At 42.5% G+C, this 22,440-nt stretch overlaps 1 protein-coding gene across 2 annotated transcripts in view; it reads left to right on the top strand.

The window, feature by feature from the left end:
• The first annotated feature begins 8,452 nt into the window (after positions 1-8,452).
• LOC134481935 (disks large homolog 5-like) overlaps positions 8,453-22,440 on the top strand; it is a 56,661-nt gene continuing 42,673 nt past the window's right edge. The window contains exons 1-7 of one of the 2 annotated variants that reach the window (XM_087586944.1): positions 8,453-8,678; positions 11,088-11,264; positions 11,390-11,617; positions 12,357-12,519; positions 13,670-13,801; positions 14,259-14,435; positions 18,050-18,630. In XM_087586944.1, the coding sequence (XP_087443070.1) occupies positions 11,467-11,617; positions 12,357-12,519; positions 13,670-13,801; positions 14,259-14,435; positions 18,050-18,134 (708 nt within the window). In that variant the 5' untranslated portion in view covers positions 8,453-8,678; positions 11,088-11,264; positions 11,390-11,466 and the 3' untranslated portion in view covers positions 18,135-18,630. Of the gene's footprint in view, positions 8,679-11,087; positions 11,265-11,389; positions 11,618-12,356; positions 12,520-13,669; positions 13,802-14,258; positions 14,436-18,049; positions 18,631-22,440 lie in introns of those variants that run through there. The other variant, XM_087586943.1, reaches the window with a different exon arrangement.

Genomic DNA, 22,440 nt, shown 5'->3' with positions numbered 1-22,440 from the left:
CACATATGTGCCACAATATTGAGTCCATGTTTGTACCATGGGTCCCAGGTATTGAACTCAGATAATCATACTAGGGTAGCAAGTTCTTTTACCTGCTAAGGACCTTGCTGCTATTGCACATGTGTGTGTGTGTGTGTGTGTGTGTGTGTGTGTGTGTGTGTGTCTGTCTGTGTGTCTGTGTGTCTGTGTGTTTGTGTGTGTGTCTAATTTTCATATATGTATACACCATATATTGCGCCAATCTCTGCCTCTCAATACCATTGTCCTTCCTTTCCTCACCTCTTCTATCATTTCTTTTTATCCCTCTGGACAGTTTCTCGTTGACATCAATTTAAAATGTAGGAACACACACACGCCATTTCAAACCAAGTTAAAATGAAAAAATAAAAATATGCAGTCTTTTTGATCAGTACTCCTTAGCAATAGCTTTTCTTTGATTTTTTTATACATTTGATATATAATAATTAATGGGCAATCAGCTTGCAAATTTTCCTTAATGATTATATCCTTGGAATTTTCATAAATGTTAGTATACTATCTGTGGATAAAAATGTCAACTTTTAATTTCTACTAGTGACGGGCCTTAAATTATCACCTTCCTCCATTCTGACCACAGCAGTCTGCTGTCTATAAGGGTGATCACCACTTAATAAATAAAAGGGAAACAGAAGAGTGGTCTTGTTCTGACCCCTTCTACCCAAATGGTGTTACATGTTTGTCCTGAAGAAATGAGGATATGTTTTGCTAGGTATGGGGTGCCAGCTTGTGGAAGTGAGAATTTAGTGCACCTGAGTGATGTCTTCTCCCACAGTTGCCTTGGCTGGAGGAGACCTGAATCATCCCAGTCACAAGCACTCCTCTCTCGAAAGAAACCCAACCTCAGCTTTAAAGGAAATGGACACTTAATATCCAGTGAGATTCGTGCACATCCCTCACTCTGGCATAAGTCCAAAAGACTTTCAGAAAAATGAAAGGGCACTTAGCGCCATTAGAAAATTCATGCCAGAGTCTTCTGTCTAGTCCAATGGAACAATGCCTCGAAATACCCAGCTACAAGTTGTTAATCTATACGCCATGCCGTGAATCATCTAAGGTGATAGTATATTTCATAACGCCCTAGTAGGTACTTAATTGCTTTTTTGTGGATCTTTTGTGATTTTTCATGGTGGTGGTCCACTGTTACTTCAAGAGTTCAAGCAGGAGGGCAGAGGCAGGGAGTAGAACATCCTTGTTTACATAGATAGTTCCATGCTAAATACAAATAAAAAGATCTTGGATTACAAATACAAAACCCCAAATGAACATGTCATTGCAGATGTGTGTCCCTTCTGAGCGCACAGGGTAAGACCAAACTTTATCCTGCCAAGAGAACATTCATAAGAAAATTGCTGGAGACACCAGGCAGATTAGAATAGAAGTAATGGTGCCAGAGAGGTGGTTCCACAGTTAATACTAGCTACTCTTCCAGAGGTCCTGAGTTCAATTCCCAGCAACCACATAGTGGCTCACAACCATCTACAGTGAGATCTGGCGCCCTCTTCTGGTCTGCAAGCATGCATGCAGGCAGAATGCTCTATACGTCATAAATCTTAAACAAACTAAAATAAAAATAAATAGGTTTGGAAAGCTATGTGTATTATATATAAAAAGTGCAATTACATCTACTGCTATCCTGCATAGATATACAGGGGCCTGCAGCATCCTTCTATTTCTGATAGTTCACCCACCACTTCAATATCTGAGACCAGTGTCACTTATGAAATACTTCATTTAAGTTATAAATGTACCATTGTCATTCAAGCCTGGAAATATTAACTCTTTGAATGAATGTACAGAGAATTTTAGTCAGTATGTTGCCACAGGATCTGTCAGGGGTTGGAGAGATGCTTCACGGATTAAGAGTACCAATTGTTCTCCCAGAGATCCTGAGTTCAAATCCCAACAACCACATGGGTACTTACAGAACTCTGCAATGTGATCTGATACACTCTTCTGGTGTGTTTGAAGATAACTACAATGTACTCACAAGTAGATATTATATAGTAAAAAAAAGGAAAAATAGGACTTCTCAGTTTAATCTGGCAGACCTAAATGTCATGGACTTACTGGATGGAGCAGGGTGGGCTTGATCCTGTAGGAATGTACCCAAGCACTGAAATTGGCACTTTGAGTCACTATGCCCAGTTGTGAAGAGTCCTTTCATGGTTGTGGTGAGCAACTTTGCTTATCCTTTCCCATCAGCCAATTCTTTCTATATAAATGAGATCATTTCTGTAGTGTCTGGTTTCAGGTGAATTCTGATTGGCTCTGTGATTCTGACATTTTGTGGCTCCAGTTGACTAAAGAGGAAGCCATCCATGGTTTTCTAGGTCTCTGAGTGTTTTACCTCTTTTAAAAATATTAATCAATCATGTTTATTTAAAGTATTAACATCAGAAATTTTTAATGGGAATTATTTTAAAAAATCATTAAACAACCAAATCGATTTTCCTATTCTAGCCATATAAGCCAGCTGGACTTTGTAAGGAAAATGATCTAAAGCATCAGTGTCAAGGACTACAGAAAACTGCCACCCACAGGTAAACTGCCACAGTAAAGTGACTACAGCATGGTTCTGTCATTCATACCAGACAACCCAGAATAAATACCTTATAAAAAGAATTAAAATCTATCCAAACCACTTAAAATACTTAAATGCAGAAACCTTAATTTTCCTTCAGTTGGGCCAGAAACCACCACAGTCGCTATGGTCAGTGTTCCAGGGAGAACGAGTGGAAAGTTTAAGCTTAGGCCAACCAACATAGCCCTCGACTTTTCAAAGAAATCGTTTACTCAGGTATACTGTAAATAAGGACTGTGGCAACACAGGAAACAAAGGCAGTTGGCAAGTGAAACTTCTAGAAGCTCATGAAACTGCAGATGGAAAAGGAGAGACAGGTAGTGCCAGGTTCTCTGCAGTCGTTCGGTCGTGCAGGGTGTCAAACAATCGCTGCTTCCCACACCAGGATGTTAGCCCACAGGAGGGGCTGCCGGGACCTGTCCACTGTGAGGACTGGAGGGCTTTCCAGGAAGGCTGAAGCCTCTCAGGTTAGGAGGCCTCAGTAGAAAGAGGAGCACAGCGATCACCATCCAGGCCATCAAGATCACAGTGATGCTGATGCCACTGTCACCGGAGGGCCCTGGCAATTCCCGAAGGCATTCTGTGTTGGTACAATAGGCCCGGGACTGCCGGAGCAGATTGATGAGTATTCTCATAGTGCGTTCATGAGAGCAAATACATTCACAGGGATCAAATCCTCCTTCAGTCATGGTTGGTTACCAGCTTGATTTTACTCAACTCTTTAAAGCCACCCAAACAAGTGGTGGGTGGGGAGGGAGGTGGCCTGGAGTATTCTGGATGCAACTGTCGCTACTGCTGCTGCTGGCCGCCACCCTCCTCCCCTCCAGATTAGATAGGCCATGTCACTCTTAGCCACTAGACCCGGATCTGTGTTTTGCCTTTTGTATGGGTGGGTGGATCACGAGGTTGTCAAGTGTGGGCAGAATCTGGGAGACAGCTTTGCCTATCGAGGTTGGTGTTAGTCTTTGTATGGTTACCAGGAACCAATTCCAGATCCTCTGGAAGAACAATAAGTGATTTCAACTGCTGTGATATCTTCCCTGCCCCTTCCTCTATACTTTGATCTTTCTTTTTTTTTTTCTTTTTTTTTTTGTCTTTTCCGGAGCTGGGGACCCGAATCCAGGGCCTTGCGGTTTCTAGGCAAGCGTCTACAACTAAGCTAAATCCCCAACCCCTTACTTTGATCTTTCTGTAGTCTCTCTGACTCCATCTGCCATAATGAAAACTTCATCTCATAAAACACTGTGGACAATAGCTACTGTGAAAAATACCATAAGTTGACAGAGCCTCCATTTTCACATAAATATATAAACACATAAATACCTAAAGAAACACAGAGACACACATAAACACACGCACAGAACACACAAAGACACACAGAGACACACACAGCCCAAGTCATCATATTCTTTAGTAATTCTGTCCAGAGCCAAGTGGTTATAGGGATAGAAGAAAGTACAATTCCCAGCAATTTCAACTGAATATCATGCAATGCATATTTATGAAATGCATACTTCACAGTATTTTAGGATTCGAGTACATTATACTATCTATCCTTTATTTTCAAAAGTATCGAAAGTTATGAAGAGAATTCCAGCCTAGTATCAGACTTGTGTCCATCAGAATCAGAACAGTTTGCTGTTTGAAACTTTCTTTTATTACAACTGTTTCCTAATGTCACATAGGAAAACCGGCTTCAGCCAGAAATGCCTTTAGCTACCACATGCATCTGAATCTCACCCTGGGAAAACCATGAGAATCCATGAGAGAATGTGTGTGGCTCTTTGATGTCCAGCTTTCCTGTAGGTCTCTTCTGGCTTGCACGAACACCACTCCTTGATTCCTCCCTCTAAATGGCCGTGCAACCTTCTTGCCTTGCTCTGCTGCTGGTCACTGACAACTTGAGGAAGGTAAAAATTGCCTAGTGTGTTAGTGAAGCAGGCCTTTGAATGTCGCTCTGAGGGGTTTTGGGGAGAGAATCGACGTAAAGCAAACTCTGAATGGTGGTAACACCATAACTCTCAGGCCAGGTGCCTGCACTGAATGGCACAGAGAGGAAGCTAAGAGCTAGAATTTCCCTATTTCTGCTCCCTGCTCCACCCACATAGTAAGAGTCTCATTCACATCCTGCCAGCCAGTCCACTTCTACCAACTGCACCTCTCACGGCTACACTCACCCCTTCTAGGATGGAGTCTGTGCTTCCCGACTCTGAGCCAATGGAACCCTCCTTTCTTAAAATGCTTCTGTGACAGAATGGGAAACACGACCAGTGCAGTCACTGCTTCCTTCTGCCTTTTGCAGTCTCCTCCCGCCTGGTTCCCTCACAGCCTTCGCAGTCCAATGTGTTTATAAGAAAACAGGGTAAAGATGTCACCTTAATTCTCCTTTGACTTGTCTCTGGGAAGAGCCTTTTGCTACATCAGCCCAGATAGAAGAGTGAACGAGGAAAAAGAGAAGAGAAGACAGTAGATGGCCTAGGCAAGGGATAACTGAAGTTCTCCTTGTAACACAAGCTACTTCCCAAGATATTACCACTAATCCAGTTTCTGTGTCAATAGACCCCCAAAACCTAACCACCTATCATTAGAGCACATTTGCTGACAAAATTTTGTTGCAGTTAAATTTCTATTATATGTCTTTCAAAACACATCTAAAAGTGGAGTGGGCTTTTCCAGCTAGATTCATGACCTCCTCTCTCCCACACAGCACCCATACTCAAATCACCTGTGACATCTTGTTTCCTAAACACAGGTATGGCTGTCACTTTTACTTTTCTCCATGGGATAGTTTAGGTAGAGTGACCTGACCACACCTGCCCATCAATGATTGGCCTTCTAGCTTTAATGACTTCGGAAAATTTATGTTTGTTGATAATGGAAATCCTCCCACAGTATAAAGTCATTTGCTCCTGCTCTCAAACAGAGGAAAAGAAAGAGAGAGAAGGTCTGCCTGCTAGGCATAGTCAAGGTAGGTCAAGGCCTGTTGGCAGATTTTTCAGCCTGCTGAGGTATGGAACCTTAAGAGAAGGTGTACTTGAGGCTTAAATTTCTATTGACCTTGGTGGTTAAAAACGGAGTAGTTTGGGGGATGGGAACGAATGCATTGTTTATTTTAACAATTTGTTTCTGTCAGCTTGTGGTTATGCTTCCCAGAGTGCTATAGTAAAATAGGGCTTTGAGAAATGTGCTTGTTGTTTCCTTGTACCCACCAGCAGCCCTTTCATAGCTGTCTCTTTCCTCTTCTTTTGGCCTTTCCTCATCTGCCCCTCAGAGAACCTTTCCACTTCCTACCAGTCAGTCCACCAAAGTAGGGCCATGCCGTTTCAGGAAACTGGAATTTCTGAAAAGCCCATTGAATATGGAAAGCAATATACCCCAGTATATGTCCTGCAGCTCAGAGTAAGATGTTGCAAAAAGAGGATAACTGACTGATCTCCCACTTTGTGCTTTCAAAAAGAACAAATACTTCAAAACCATAGTTTCTTCCGCCTCTCCATTACAGAATCTGATTTCAGCCCTGCACACTGTGCTCTCCTGGATCCATGGATGGTAAGCTGCAGGTTCTGGAGATGCCAACCCCTCAGATGAATTCAATGTCTGCTCAACTCAGTCCATTCATTCACAGTTCCTGGAGTCATTGCGTCCACCGACCCAGACGCCCATCGCCGATCGAGAGTATTCCACGCAGCGGATCGAGTTCCAGCAAGCAGAAGGATCTTCAGTCACAGAGCACATTGCGGAACTTTCCTGACATGCTGGACAGAACTAAGAGGTTAGTGAGAAACAAGTTTGTGAAAAGGATCCTATGTCGCCATCTTCTGGGAAAATACAGAATTACATCCTATTACCTTTGGAGTCTGAGGCTTCCTTCTAGCCTCGAATGTGCCTCTGTTCAAGTCACAGATGCAGATATTCACAGCCAACCATTGGACTAAGCCTGGGGACCACAATGAAAGAGTTAGGGAAAAGCCTGAAGGAGATGAAGGGGATTGGAACCCAATATGAAGAACAACAATATCAATTAACTGGAGCCTTCAGAGTTCCTCGGGACTAAACTACCAACTAAAGAGGATATATGGTCCGGGCTATGGCTCCTGATACATATAGTGTAGAGCATGTGTAGCAACAACTGGCTCATCTGACATCTCTGGGATGGGAGGCAACTGGCCCTGTAGAAACTTGATGTCCCAGAGAAGGGGGATGCTAGAGGGGTGAAGAGGAAGTGGGTGGGTAGATGGAGGAGTGGCCTCTTAGAAACAAAGAGGATTGGGAGGGTATGGGGGTTCAAAGTGGAGAGACCAATGATGGGGATGACATTTGAAATGTAAACAAATAAAATGACTAGTGTATAATAGATGGTGACAGATGTCTCCATATGGACTAATATTCATTATCTGTAACAGGTTCATTGAAAGTCAAAACCCATAACTGTTGTGACTTACTTATTATTGAAATTTCACATAGATGAACACAATCAACATTTTAACTTCTCTCCTTGCACCCATAATAAATCATTAGTTACCTTTATAAAACAATTTAAAAAGCAATTAGGGTTTCTACTCTCTTAGGCTTCGATACAGCGCCTCATTTAACTCTCCCTCTCTATGTTCCCTCCATTGCTGCCCTCTCCCTGTCTCTTCACATTTCACATTCCTATCCCTGACAGTGTCCCTCAGCCATCCATGAGTGAACTTGTACTTCCCTAAATGAGGACAGTCTGGCCCACGTCCCTAGACCCTCACACTAAACTGATCATACAGTCACACAGATTGAAGAATCAACAGCTAACACCCACACCCACATTTCAGTGAATATGTATCCCATTTGTCTCTTTCAGTCTGGATTGCCTCATCCAGAATGACTTTTACTAGATCCATTCATTGTCCTGCATAGTGCATGCTTCCTTTTTGCCTTTTGTAATTGTTAAGCAGCAATGCAGTCTGTAAATGCACCACGTTTTCTTTATGCATTCATCCGTTAAGGGACAACTTAAATATTTCCAAATTCTAAGCATTATAAATGAGCTTCACTGAACATGGTTGAGCAAGGGTCTGTATTCTAGGATAAATCAACATCTGGACATGAGACCTGGAGTTGTATCTTAAGGTACAACAATTTTCACCTTCCTGAAGAACCATCATACTGATCTCCGAAGTTGCTGTAGAAGTTTGCCTTTCCACCAGGAGAGTATGAATGTTCCCCTTGCTCCAGAACCCAGTCAGCTTGAGTTGTCACATGTGTTATTAAACTTAGTCATACTGACAAGTGTGAAAAGTGATCTCAGAGTAATTTTGATTTGCATTTGCGTGATGTAGAAGGATGATGAATATTTCTTATGAATTTCTGTCATTTGAGTTTCTTTTATTATGAATGTTATGCTTAGATATGTAGCACTTTTTAATTATTTTCCTTCATATACAGTGTTTTAGTTTTTCCAATATATATTTATATTAGCCTGTTGGGCCCTACCTTGGAGTGTTTCCCTTCCCCCTTGCTGTGCCTTTCAGCCTACTATGGACAGAAGTTGTTTACACCCTTGGCAGCTTCTCTCGGTCCCTGATTTGGGGCCAGGACCTTCCATGGCACCCATTCCTCTTGCTGAGCCTTTCAGCTTCTTATTGTTAAGAAGTTGTTTGCGCCCCTGTGTTGGGGCCGGGACTTGCCACGATGCAGATTTTTCCTGTTTTCCTATTTTCCTGGTTGGGGTTTTCACCTGCTTTATTGTTTTTCCACGGCTTTTGCCTCTGGTATATAAGGAGATCTCAGTAAAGCGTGGACAGCCTTCTTTTAACACGAATGACCCGAGTGTGTGTTTCTTCTTAACTCTTATAGGCCTATGCCCGGTTCTGAGTGTCCTGATGACACAGGCATCATCAAATGGAGGTCCCACCAAGATTGGAAAAGAGAGGACAACCTGACGAGATGGTCCCAGGAAGCCGGCCAGTGAAGGAGGGACGTATTGGGGAAAATGGGCCAGGAAAGGTCCCAGTAAGCAGGATACAGAAGCACCGTGGGCATTGAAAGCACGTGCAAAGAAAAATAAAGATTTGGGGTACTGGTGAGTAAACCTTGTAAAAAGGGACAAGGTAATAATGGTCAAATGTTTTTGTGTACGTGTTCTTTTAGAGTTATGCTAAAATCTAGAGAAGCAAAGTTAATTCTCATCGATGCTTTTAGTCTTTGGACCCTGATTAGAGACAGTTTACACCCTAGACAAGAGAGAAAATGGTTTGAGAAAAACATTCCTCCCAGACTCTCCACAGATGCTTTGGCAAAAGAAGGAAAGTGAGATTAAGCTTTTTAAGAGCTCTCCTAGGGACATCCTGCCTCCTTGCTGGCTTCTATTGGAGAAGTGCTCATTTCTGGTTCTGGGTCCTTTAGGTAGGATATCTGGGTCCCTTTGGTGGGACACCATCTAGCTCCTTCTCTCTATGTCTATTGTCTGTCCTTGTTGCACCAAGCTGTCCATGGATGTCAATGTATGTCTGGGTTGTGCTTCTTGTTGCTTGAATGTTTTGTGTTTCATGTTTAAAAGAAAAAATGGTGAAAACTTTAAATGCTGGTTGATTTCCCCCTTGATTTAGTTTTAAGTCCTTTCAAGAAAGGAACAAATAAATAAAACAGTTTCAATTGACCTTTGGAGCCCAGCATCCTAGATAACTGGTTATCTCTGGTGTTAACTGCCATGTGTGTCTCTGACTGAATCCTGCCTCAATGGAGGAATGTAGCTAGGAGCCTAGGTCTGTCCACTGGGGAAGCTCCCCAGGGGGCTGGCTCAATGTCTACACTAGCTGGCCTTAAAGGTGCCAGCAGCTTCAAAGCTTCTATGGTAATGGAGCTGTTAGCTGTTTCTCTTAGAGAAATCTTTGACTGTGATATTTGGAATCAACAGGTAACAAGGTGCTTCTTTTAAAATGACAGCTAAAGAAGTAAAAATGGTGTTTGATCTAAGTACTAAAGATATGTGTAGTCACTTCATTTTTTTCTGTTTGGTTTTAAATGTATAATAAGCTTTACATGTCTTGGCTATAGGTGACTGGCTTTTAAGTTATTGGGTATGGTTGAAAATTTGTAATATTTGTAATAGAATGTTGGCTTAAAAAAGGAGTCATTCGAGAAAACACGTGGCATGTGCCAACCCAGGGAAACAGGTCTAGATTGGGATAATATTTTAATATAACTCTTATCATGGAAACCGGACTTGTAAAAGAATTTAGGGCAATGTCTCTTTGGTGAGGTATTAGAGCCTGCAATATCGATCCTTCATATGCAAGGCTTGGCCGTCATACTTTATAGCATGAGGAATGGACTTGGTGTTTTGGAGAGACTGGATTTTGGAGGATAGTTTGGTGGAGGGTGAGTTTTGCTTTCCAAAGTTATGGCAGTGCTCTGATGTTACAAGGGAAACTTGAAGATTGTGGCTAATGATTGCCAGTGTTACATTGACTACAGTTTACAGTCTGATCACAGACAGACCTCGGGATTCTAACTCACACATATCTGTGCTTAAGAAAAAATCAAACAGGTGTAGATTGTCACAAGGGTTGATGAGGCTATGGAACTTATAAGAGCATGACAGCCTGCTTCCTCCAACTGCTATTTCAAGAAATACATATAGAATTATTATAGATTTAAAAGATTGGTCTTTTTTTCTTTTCTTTTCTTTTTTTTTTTTTTTTTTTTTTGGTGCTGGGGACCGACCCGGGGCCTTGCTCTACCACTGAGCTAAATTCCCAACCCCTAAGAGATTGTTTTTATACTGTTTCTTGCACTCTTGGGTTGTTGTGAAATATTTCATTTCTTGTGTTTCCTTGGGTTTTGTTTGACTTGACCATACATTTGTATGCCTTTTTGAAAGAAAAATGTACTAATTTTTATTTATTTTGGTGAATTGTTCTTTGGATGACTTTTGTCTGTGGTTCCTCTGAATGCAGTTCCAACGGTGGCCAGAGAGACACCAGATACTGAGTTATAAATGATGGTTAAGCACCCTGTAGGTCCTCAGAGTGAAGCCAGCAGGTTGCCCAGGTTGAACTCCAATTCTAGCTCCCAGTGCACCATGATGTGCTACAGCTTCTCTGCTTCCTCCTGCTCTTCCTTGGCCAGCAGCACCTCTGCATTCTGCCCCTCCATGGCTCTCGCTTGGGTCTCAGTTCCTCCCTCACTTTTGGGGATTTTAACTTTAAGAATGGACAGAAAGTTTACAATTTGATGTTTGCTCTATACCTGAGAAGCTTTTTTGCCAGGAAAAGGGAGTTTCCATTGCACAAAATGGGTTTTTTCAGGAAAAAACATGGGTGAATATATTGAAACCATGACCCCTCTCAAGGCACAATCCATGAAACAACAGGTCCAGCTTGCATACATTTAAAGGAGTAGGAAAAAATATTGGCCTCTAGGGAACAGTAAAAATTGTGGCAAATGGATTATATGTCACATGCACGGACCCTGGATTTATACATTTCAGGAAGAAGAATATCCCTCATCCACGGTCTTTAGATCTTTGGCTGTTAACCAAGATGTTCTATCCATTTCAAGGCCTGATACAACTCTCCCTCTCCTCAGCAACTGAGTTGTAATGAAGGAGTGAGAACTCTGAAGCTCTGGAAGGAGAGTGAGCGAATGGGTGTTCCCTGGCTCAAAAGTGAGTCTCTGGAAAAGCCACTGCAGAAACTGGTCAGTCTGGGTGGAGGTAGTTAGCAAGTAAGCTATGGCATTTCCCAGTGACATCACCGGTAGTGTCTTCCTTGGAAATTCTCTTGTATCCAGGAGACACTAGAATGTTCTGTGATGTCAGCAGTGTTGTGGTGACACCAACTGCCTGAGCGATTTCCCTTCATTTCCTAATGGGTTCCCGAGGAGGCATGTTCTCCAGGATCCTCAGTCTCTTTCGGAGGGACAATCATATCCATGCAGGCACCAGACCAAGGCAGAGGGAGGCTAGCCTTCCATCATGTTGGAGAAGAAGACGAATGGAAAGGTCCTTGAGGAGGTCAAGTGAGTACTGGGCAGGGCAAGGGGAGCTCCCTGGAGGAGGTTGGCTTGTGTTGGTCCTTCCAGGAGTAGGACGTATGATTTAGAGCCTCAGTCTTCCTAATGGCTGACCAGACACAATAATTTCTGATCATTAGTTTGACAGAAAACCAAGAACTGTTATATGTCAAGGGGCTTTCCTTGGATCTCTTTAGTGTCCTGGGCAGTGTCAAAGAATACCAGGATGAGCCTTTATAAGAATAACAAAGTGTCTCTTCCAGGATCGGCTGTTGAAACACTTCATTCTCAGCAGTGTCCTGTAGATTACTTGGGTAATTGATGCCAAGAGGGATACTCTCCTGGTCATATATCAAGGTCTCAGTTACTTTGTCCTTGAACACACATGATTAGGGATTCAAGATGTTAAGCAGTTTGAACTCAAGGACTTACCTGCCTCACATCAGACATTAGCTGAGAAGGTCCTCCAATTCTTCTTGTTTAGGCCAGCTTTAGAATTTCAGTGACAGAGGAATGGATTTAGGAGGTGTGGTCTATATCTATGATGGCATATGTCATCATATGGCTCTGACGGTGGGAACAGGGAACTAGCTGAGTTCAGCTTAAAGATAGCTTTCTTGCTCTGTCAGGGATTCACTGTATCTGTAGAACTGTTCATCCTCAGACTTTTGTTTAGAGTAAGCATAGTTTTTCTTGACACTGTGTCCACATATATGCCTGTTTACTGGTATTTATCTACCTACAGAGTTTGATCAGAAGGCATCGTCCCAACCCTCCACGACACCTGTTGAAGAGGAGAGAATGAAGCGTTTGGAGAACATCAAAATTGCTCTCCAGAAGATGCAGAAGGAGAGAGATGAACTCAGGAGTATCCTGGCCGATTACCCGGGAAAGAATTTAAATGACAGGTAGTCACAATGCAAGTTCTGTTAAATCCACATTTCCTCACATCACAGTAGGCTACAACTCCAGGGTGTCCTCATGGTCAAAATCACTTTCCTGATTGCATCAGAATGTGAAGTTCAGATGGGAATGGGATGGTGGCACAGGCTATTTTAATTCCTACAAACGTAAATCATAGCCTGTGTCCTGATTGAATCACAGTCTGGGAGTGAGGGTAGTAGTGTGTGAGCTCTCATTGTGTGGTTTAAGGAGACTGGACAGGTGTTGGCTTGTGGGAATTTCTAGGTGCTCTGATTATGAGCAATCATTGTTGTAATTGACGTGGAGGTGCTTTGGGTTCAATAGGTCCTGTGAAGGGCTGGAGGGACCCAATCCCACTTGCTACCTCACAGTGTGTGACTGGACTGACAACAGGGGATCATTGGTTTTCTCTGATTTTATTCATTGTATTTGGAGATAATGCCACAGCCTTGTATTTAATTGGCATTCTAATTGTATTTGAGAGAGAGAGAGAGAGAGAGAGAGAGAGAGAGAGTGTTTTGTGTGAGTTTGTGTGTGTGTATGCATGTGTGAGTGTGTTTGTGTGTATCACTTAAGATCTGGGTATTCTATGTTCTGATTTGGCCTGAGAATTATCCTGTGTCAATTTCCATGGCATGATAATGATGAGGGTGAGAGCCTCACTGTGAGCAGTAGAACATTTCACATCTGCTCAGGTGGACGCACATGGGAATCTCCTGGTGCGTGTTATAAATTCTTTTCCCTGTAAATACTGTTCATGTTCCTTTGGGTTTTCATGTAGCAATAGATTCTATGATTGAGAATTGTTACCTAAGAACAGGAGAATAGTCTTCATGGGCTTAAGTTGGAGCCTGGATTGTGACACAGGGTCCTCGAATGTTCTTGGCAAGCTAGTCTATTCCTTCAAACCCCCTCAGGGAGCTCAAGCAAATCAGCTCCCTCCTTCTGTTTCCTGGCACTGCTGTCTCCGTGTTCACAATAATAAACTTAATAAATATCAAATGACCCAGTACCAAGAAGCAAGGGCGTGGCATGTCCTAGGCTGGGGTAGTTCAGGATTCAGTCTGAATTCATGTAATTCTTGAATCCTTCATTCATAATGTTATTTCATCCTTGGACCATGCCTTACCACAGGAACAACTTTGAGTCTGAAATGCTCACGATGCAGCACCAGGAAGTGATGACCGACATGAAGAAAATGAGCGAGCAGGTCAATAGAGCTTTGGTCAAATGTACACACCTCACACTGGAAAATGACTGGTACTGGTGAGTAACTTACAAGGTTGTGACCCCAGCACAGGGCACAGCATGTGTCAGCCCATTCTTATCTTTGAAGTAAAGTGAGGATCAGGCTTTTTAGTGTTTGAAGCAGACCAGGAAGCCTGTGTCTAAGGAAGGCTCTAGGACACACAGGACACAGAAAGATTGCCCTCAAGCGACATTCTAATAAAATGGACAAATAAGCACACATGGGGATTAAGTCCTCTTCTGGGAAAAACTTGAATCAATGGTGTCAGGTTTTTGAGAAGTGCCCTGAGTCTTCTGGAATGTGGCTCTTTTCTCCATTTGACCTGTCTCTAGGTCATGCTCCATGGCTACTGTGGACTTGGACTATAATCTGGGACTCTCTTCAGATCAGGACCCTAGAAGGAGTAATGGACTTGGAGACGTGGGAGGAAGTTGGAGACTGGCTGGGATTCACCATTTTTTCTTTGTGTCTCAGCCGCAGCTTCTGCCCCCTCCTAACTGAGTTGTTTGAGCTGAAGAACAATGCCCAGAGAGCACGGCATGAGAACAGGGAGCTTCTATGGGAACAGATTGCACTGGAAGAGTCTATTAAGGAAACAACAAGGTTCTGTGGGGAAGCCAGTATGAAAATCCGTGTAACAAGCAGCCTCAGGTAGGATGAATGAAGCATCAAGGGCAGGTTTTCCTGATATCTAAGCATAAACCAAGTCAAACCAGTTTAACCTTTCTCCACCTTATCCAGACACTCTCCTAGGTCTCATCCAGTTGTTCATCTCTTTGAACATTTACAAAACTTTCTGTGATGTTAGCTTCATGCAAGAAACTGGAGGATTGACAACCAAATCCTCCTGCTCAACTAGAAAATGCATTTCCTTAAGGGGGATCTGTTGATCACACACTGCACACTTACATGCCATTATGCTAGAGGGATGCCATGAGGTAGCCGTCTTTGTAGTGCACAGAACTGATTAGAGTTCAGTTCAATTGCCAAAAGAATGGCTCTCATTGTCAATTATGATGGGGCTTGTGGACTTTCTCTCCTTTTCCCCGTACATTGAAAATGGTCCCTTCTGCCTGTCCAATACGTGGTTTCTAGTGACAGAGCTTGAGTAGCAGTTTGTCCGTCCTGTTTTATGTCAGTGTTTTAGTGTTCTTTCCTGTGGCTTATGTCCTGGAGCTGACTGGATGAACAGGGATGTAGGAAAGACTTCTCTCAGGGTGAGGGTTTGTGTGAGATATGTGAGGATTAGAGGGATATTTTTGTCCAGCTCTCTCAACCTAGTGTGCCCAAGAAGTGCATTCTCTACACAGGTTTACTCTATAAGGGATGGAGAGCAGTGTCTAAGCTCTCACTTGACACATTTCCTTTGCCTAATATGTATTCAACAACTGTTCCTCCAGCAGGATGGCCTCCCCATTCTTTTCTGCTTCTCACTTATGATTTCTGTCTCTCTCTCTCTCTCTCTCTCTCTCTCTCTCTCTCTCTCTCTCTCTCTCCCTCTCTCCCTCTCTCCCTCTCTCCCTCTCTCCATCTCTCTCTGACTCTGTGTGTGTGGGGGGGTGTTTTTTGTGTGTTTGTGGGTACATATATGTGTGATCATGTTTATGACTATGGTGCATATTGTACTTTGGAAGTTGTTTGTTTTAATTGTTTGTGATATGGGGGTCTTATATATATAAGTGTGTGTATATGTGTGCTTTTTCACATGTGTGTGTGAAGTCATCAATTTTCTGAACACAGACATATATATATATATTTATATATATTGTATAAGTCTATATGTGCATATTTAGAAACATGTAAAAGTATACACACACACACACACACACACACACACACACACACCACAAACACTCTGAGAGAGAAAGAAGAAGAGAAAACATAATCTTAATGGGGTCTTGATCACTATTCAAACTATTTACACTGGGAAAACTATTCATACACATTGATATTACTTGGAGAAAACTTGAATAGGGTACAGGGATGTGAGGAGAGGCTGCTGTGTGAAATCTATATACCTCAGTGTCGAAACTGATGACTCAGAGCTCTTCTGCCTTCTTTGCTCTCGGTGTATAGTAACACTGGAAGGTCATGTGGCTTGTTGTGTCTTCTCAACATCCTGGTTATGTTAATCGTTACCTGCCACCACTTTCTTTCCAGATTGGCCTAAACTTGGTTGAATATACCTTGGCTTTGGAGTTTGGCCTGGAATTTGTTAATTGAAAGATTAATTTGCTTAGAGTTGAATCTGCAAGCAGAAGATGTCCAGGAGTTATGCTGAGGTGGAATCACATCTTTGCCTCAGACAGAACCTTAGGCTCAAAATCGTCCAAAGCACTCACCCTGTGTTGTGTTGTGGCAATCTTAACCATTGTTATTCAAAATCATTTGATCTGAGTGAAAATCAGAAAAAATTTTCACTCATCTGTAAGGAGGGTTTAGAACAGTGATGACCCTCAGACATTCCTGGAGGTGTCAAATGGGTAGCCCTGTGAGAAGCTGTGTACAACTCTTGTGAAAGTTCAACCTTTTGACACAGCGATTCCAGAATAAGAAGTAGGTGTGAGCAGAGAAACTGTGGCACATTAGTGTTTAGTGGTTCACCTCAGAGCAGCCATGAAGCAAAATTACCCAGATGTCCATCAGTCAGAAAGTGAAAAGGTACAATGTTGTCCAGCCCTTCCATGGACTGCGGCTGAGTTTGATTATACCTGCCAGCATTTGGCTTTGAATTAGCCTTCTCTTACTCGAATTATATCTGATAGCATCCCAGTCCAAGTTTTACCTTGGATTGTGGTTATGGAGATTTCCTAGCTGTTTGTGCTGGTAGTTTGTTTCCCCTGTCAGGTACTGTATGGTAAAGGGACCTCATATTGAAAAATGCAGCTCACTTTGCATGCACTGGGAAACAGTGAGCAGAGGACTGAAGAGGCTCACCTGCCCCCACCCAGTGCTCTGTTTCCTGAAATCAGCCTCCTGTGCACGGCCTTGTGACCTTGCTAAGCAGGCTTGGCTAACAGCCTAGATGTCACATTTCTAATTTCTGATTTTCAGGGGAATACACTTTATTGGCTGAGCTGTCTTTAGGCTATGCTCACTGTGTACTTACTCCACTCCAGGTTTTTTTTTCTTATGCCACAATAGTAGACTGGGTGATCCCTTCTATTACCATTAACTGGGAAACTAACCACATTCTGCAAAATACTCTGCTTGTATATGTGAACAAATATATTTGGGTGAGTTCAAAAGTGTGTATGTCTGGGTGTCTGTCTGTCTGTGTCTGTATACATGTATGTCTCCATGGACAATATAATCTTCTAATGACCTGGATGAGGAGAGAATGGAGGAAAGTCTGCAGGACCCCCTGAATCAGCAAAAACTGGTCACTGAGCAAAAGGCCTTGTCTGAGAAGATGCAGCATCATTTCGGTGTCACTGAGAGGATTTGAAAGCACAGGATGAGAGGACCCAAGTAGATTCCCTGTACTTATAAACTGTCTTATTGGGTGTGTGACTTTCTCCATAGTTCTCAGCACCTGTCACGTAGGAGCATCTCAGAATATTTTTCTTGTCCATTTTAAAAGAAATTCCGTCCATGAAGTGTATGTGATCCATAGAGATTCTGGCTATTGTGTACTGATCCCTCCAGTCTGTGCTCTCTTGTATTATCTGAGCCCAGTGCCTTTAGGTCTCCCCACAAATAGTTTTACGATACACATAAACAAAGGAGTGGTATAGTTTATTTTCTGCATGAGTATCTCCTTTGGACTTCAATGCCTACCCTCGGCAAGATTTCCATGCAGCATATTCTTGCCAAGTATAATATCACTTCAGTGTGCATGTACTTCTTGAGATATTGTTTCTCTGGGTCTTTGCAGATATTGAGGTTGCCATGTGGACCCCAGGCATATTCCTGCACTGGAGGAATAATAATAGTCTTCATTTCAGTGATGGCCGGGCTTCCAAGGCCTTCCTATTTTTTCTAGTTTGTTCATATCTCTCCTCATCTGACATTGAGACATTGCTACATGATATTAAAATATAATGTATATGTATGATTGGAATTATCTGCTGTTCACTGTTTAATTTTTAGCAGTTTTAAAAGCTGGGAAAATATGCAGTCCTGTGGGATCTCTTACCCTTCTCTCTTGGGCATGAGAGAATGACCTCAGATGAAAGATCATCCTGGATTATCCTGCTGAATTGTGCTGCTGTGTATGGGATAAGTGACATGGCAGGTTCTCACCAGGCCTTTTCCACCCCTAGGTCTGAACACTGCAGCAGAAGCTTTCCCAGGGCACAGAGCAGGATTACAGCTCTCAGAGACAGAACTGTCCACCAGGAGCACTGAGGGTGCAAAGATTGACACCACCTCCCACATCTCAGTCCTTGTAACCATACCAATCTTGGGCTAAATTTGAAAGACCTTGAGATGTGGCCTGGAACACGCCTCACGTTTAACCTTTTGACGACTTGTCCATCAACAACCAACCACTCCGAGTGAGGCAGGTCTACATTCATCTTGGAGATTTTTACCATCTTACCTGCCGTTCTGCTGTGTTTGCAAGGCCAGCAACAGGCTGGAGTTATATGTTGAAGAATCAGCAGGAATTGAATGCTGACTAATTTACTTGTTATATTTGTTTTTAGTTTGAAGTTTGGTTTTATGCATTTGGTTTTATTTGTTTACGTTTGAAGTTTTGTTATTTATTTGTTAACTTTAGTTTTTTAATTAATATGCTATATTCTTAAGGCTATATACATTGAACTCATTGACTCCCAACTTTAAAATGTTCTTGAATAAATTAATTTTTGCTAATAAATAACAATGTGACCTTTAACCCTCACTCACAAGACCGTCCTGAGTCATGTGTGGTTCTTCCTCCTGTAACAGCACAAGTGTAAGGCAACAGTGGTGTTCTGCAAGTCTCATGCAGCTTAGGCTTCACCATCAGTTCACAGCCAGCCAGAACTGCACAGGAAACTGTGCTCTTGATGTAGACAGTGTATCGTGCTCTGTGGATCCCACATACATGACGAAAATTATCCTTGCTTTATCCTTGTGCTCACAAATTTAGCTTCCTTTATAATGACAAACAAAGGAGAAACACAAGTATTTCTCTAATACATTAGAGGAAATAAAAACATTCAGTATAGGAATATAAAAAACGATCAGGACACACAGAGCTGTATGCCTCTGCATTCCTTATAATAAAGCATCGGTTATAACTGCACATTTATTGAATTCCAGCAATTTTGGAGGAACGATATTTTTAAATTTTTTATTAGATATATTTCTTTACTTACATTTCAAACTTTATTCCCCATCCTTGTTTCCTTCTTTAAGCCCCCATTCCCTTCCCTCTCCCTTCCCCATATGTGTATCCCCCTATACATCCCCCTTATTGTTCACCACTATTCCCCTGCACTGCCCCTGGAACATTTTCTTTATTGTTTTGTTGGTTTGTTTGTTGTTATTCTTTTTCTCCCATTTTTATTAAATTGGGCATTTCTTATTTACATTTCAAATGTTATTCCTTTTCCTGGTTTCCTGTCCATCAGCCCCCTAACCCCTCCCCTTCCCGTTCTAAATGGGTGTCCCCTCCCTGTCCAACCCCCATTACTGCCCTCTCCAACATTCCCTACGCTGGGGGTTCAACCTTGGTAGTACCAAGGGCTTCCCCTTCCACTGTTGCCCCAACAATATTATTTACTGCTACCTACGCAGGGTCAGTCCATGTGTAGTCTTTGGGCAGTGGTTTGGTCCCTGGAAGCTCTGGTTGGTTCTTATGGGCTTGCAAACCCCTTCAGCTCCTTCAGTCCTTTCCCTAATTCCTCCAATGGGTGTCCCGTTCTCAGTTCAGTGGTTCGCTTCAGGCATTTGACTCTGTATTTGACATGTTCTGGCTGTGTCTTTCAGGAGAGATCTATATCCGGTTCATGTCAGCATGCACTTCTTAGCTTCATCCATCTTATCTAGTTTTGGTGGATATATATCCATATCTAATTCTATATCTATATCTATATCTATATCTATATCTATATCTATATCTATATCTATATATCTATACCTATATATCTATATCTATATATCTATATCTATATATCTATATCTATATCTATCTATCTATCATCTATCTATCTATCTATCCATCTATCTATCTATATGGACCACATGTGGGGCAGGCTCTGAATGGCCGTTCCTTCATTCTCTGCCCTAAAATTTTCCTCCCTATCCCCTCATGTGAATATTTTTGTTCCCCCGTTAAAGAAGGAGTGAAGCATCCACATTTTCGTCATCCTTCTTGAGTTTCATGTGGTTTGTGCCTTAGATCTTGTGTATTTCGAGTATAACTAAGAGGCGAGGATGCAAAAGAATCAAATGAATAGCTTGAGGCCAGAGGTTAGTGGTGAACACCAGAGGGAAAGATCATTCTTCCAGAAAGAATTGGCAGGTTTCTGGTAACTCAGCTTTACCAGACTACTTGTCTTGGGTCCACAGAACTCTCTGAGTTGCCAACACCAAGGTATGTTACGCCTACATACACTGGACAGTGTAGAAGGAGATGTCAAAGCCAGATGTCACATTTACACCTATGTAAATAAAAAACAGAGATCATTTACCCAGAGAGGATTGCATACAGGTAGCCAACGCTATGATAAATTATGGGAACCTGAATTAACTGACACATGGCCTCCTAGAGTCAGATAAAAGTACCTGCTTGTTTTTATTGATACCCTTTCTGGGTGAGTAGAAGCTCACTACATCGGACTGAAACTGATCATAGAGCAACTAGAAAGCTCTGCTAGGAACTTTCCTCCTAATTTTGCCACTGACTAGGAATGCTGTCCTATAATAGCCCAGCTCTCACGGCCAAAGCCTATGAATAACAGTCAAAGATGTATGAGTAGTTTGGAGTCTTTGTTGTGCAGAATTCTGGGCAGGTGGAAATAATGAACAAGACATTAAAGGAGACACTAAGAAAACTCTCATTAGAGTCCAAGAAAGGTGGAAAGGCTCTTTTCTTATTTTGGGCCTGCTGTACTCCATACAAGGAGGGATTGAACCCTATAATATTATGTTTAGAATACACGCCCCATTGCTTCTAAGTCTTAGAGATCAGCACTTGGCAGAATTCTTCAACTATTTTATTCTTGAAATCCTGTCTGTCCAGTTCTCCGTAAAGTCTATTACTTTGACTATCAGAGAGACCCAGTGAACCTCTAAATCTATCTACAATATCCCCTAATTTGGACCTGGTGGTAGTGGGCAAGGAAAGGACAATGAAAGCAATTTGCAATGAACTTACGTGGTGATGTTTGACACTCTTACAGTTATGAGGTTAGGTGGAATTTTAACATGGATTCCTCACAACTAGGTCAAGAACGTAGAAGCCACAGATGACAAGGCCAAATAGACTCCCTCCAGAACTTCTGGACCTATTGAAGTTGAGCTTTCACCTGACCTCAAGCCCTTCCACTCCCTGCCCAACCTCCTGGATCTTACATTTGGCATGAATACAGGGTCATGGTCCAAACTCTAACACCGTCAGGCCTGGCCCTGGGACCTCAGGAAGGTGGACACTAGAGAAGTGACGTCTAATGGAACTGCAGAGGACCAATCTCCGTCCACGTTGTCCTTTGCTCACTGATATCTGGTTATTTTTTTGAGAAAGGATTTGGAAGTTTATCATCTGAAGTAGGTGCACAACATTTACAGTTTTATATTCACTGTATAACTGGGTTCACTATGTTACCAAGATCATTGCAAGAGAGGGATGCAAAACAGAGACTTTGTGAGTACACATCCATGAATATATGTAAAGAAAGACACCTTGGAAGGAATGCACAATAAGAAAATGAAATCCAATATCCAATAAATTAAAGGTCTGGAGGGAAATAATGCCTTTTGGGAAACAGGAAAACCTAGGAAATTGGAATGTATGTCACAGGAATGGATCTGGGAATAAAATTATCATGCAGAAGAATCTTCCACCCCATGTCCCGTGATCTTTCTCCCCATGCCAAGCCCCTGACGCAATCTGCCCTTTCAGAGCAGGTAACTACTAATGGAGCAAAGAGAAATCTCTAGCTTTAGAGGGAGGAGATATGGAAAGGGTTCCATTGTGTCACTGGAGAGCCTCCTGGAGATGGCACCTCAGAATCTGGTCACCATAAGGAAAGCTGGTTAGCAGGAGGCCCTGGCAGTTCCCAGTGACGTCACCCAAATGCTCTCCTGCAACCTGGCCTTCTAGACAGAGTAGCGTAAACTGCAATAAAAGGATACAATTGAAAGTAAAACTTGTAGGAAATGCCCTGGCTTATCTACATTGTCACTGTGAACTGTGACATTGCTCTCTTGGCTTCTGTGGCCAGACATGAGGGCTCTGAAGCTATGCTGCCTCCTGTGAACTGTGAATGAGCTTGTGTCACATGAAGCATGTGAATGGAGTGAGAAGACAGTAGGAGGACATTGTGACACTGCCCTCCCAATGGAGACATGGAAGTGTTGACAATCACAGTGGGTGAGTCTCAAGCTGCACTTTGAGACCCAGCCAGGCTACGTTTCACCTGTCAGCTCACTTCCTGCACATCCACCACAGGCCAAGGGCAGGCTCCGATGAAGCTCTGTTGAAGACAGGCGCTGTCCATTGTGA

The sequence above is a fragment of the Rattus norvegicus genome, chromosome 15, assembly GCF_021556685.1.
Source record: "Rattus norvegicus strain SHRSP/BbbUtx chromosome 15, alternate assembly SHRSP_T2T, whole genome shotgun sequence".
Lineage (NCBI taxonomy): Eukaryota > Metazoa > Chordata > Mammalia > Rodentia > Muridae > Rattus > Rattus norvegicus.
The sequence above is the reverse complement of the archived record's forward strand: the minus strand, read 5'-3'. Positions and strand labels throughout refer to the sequence as shown.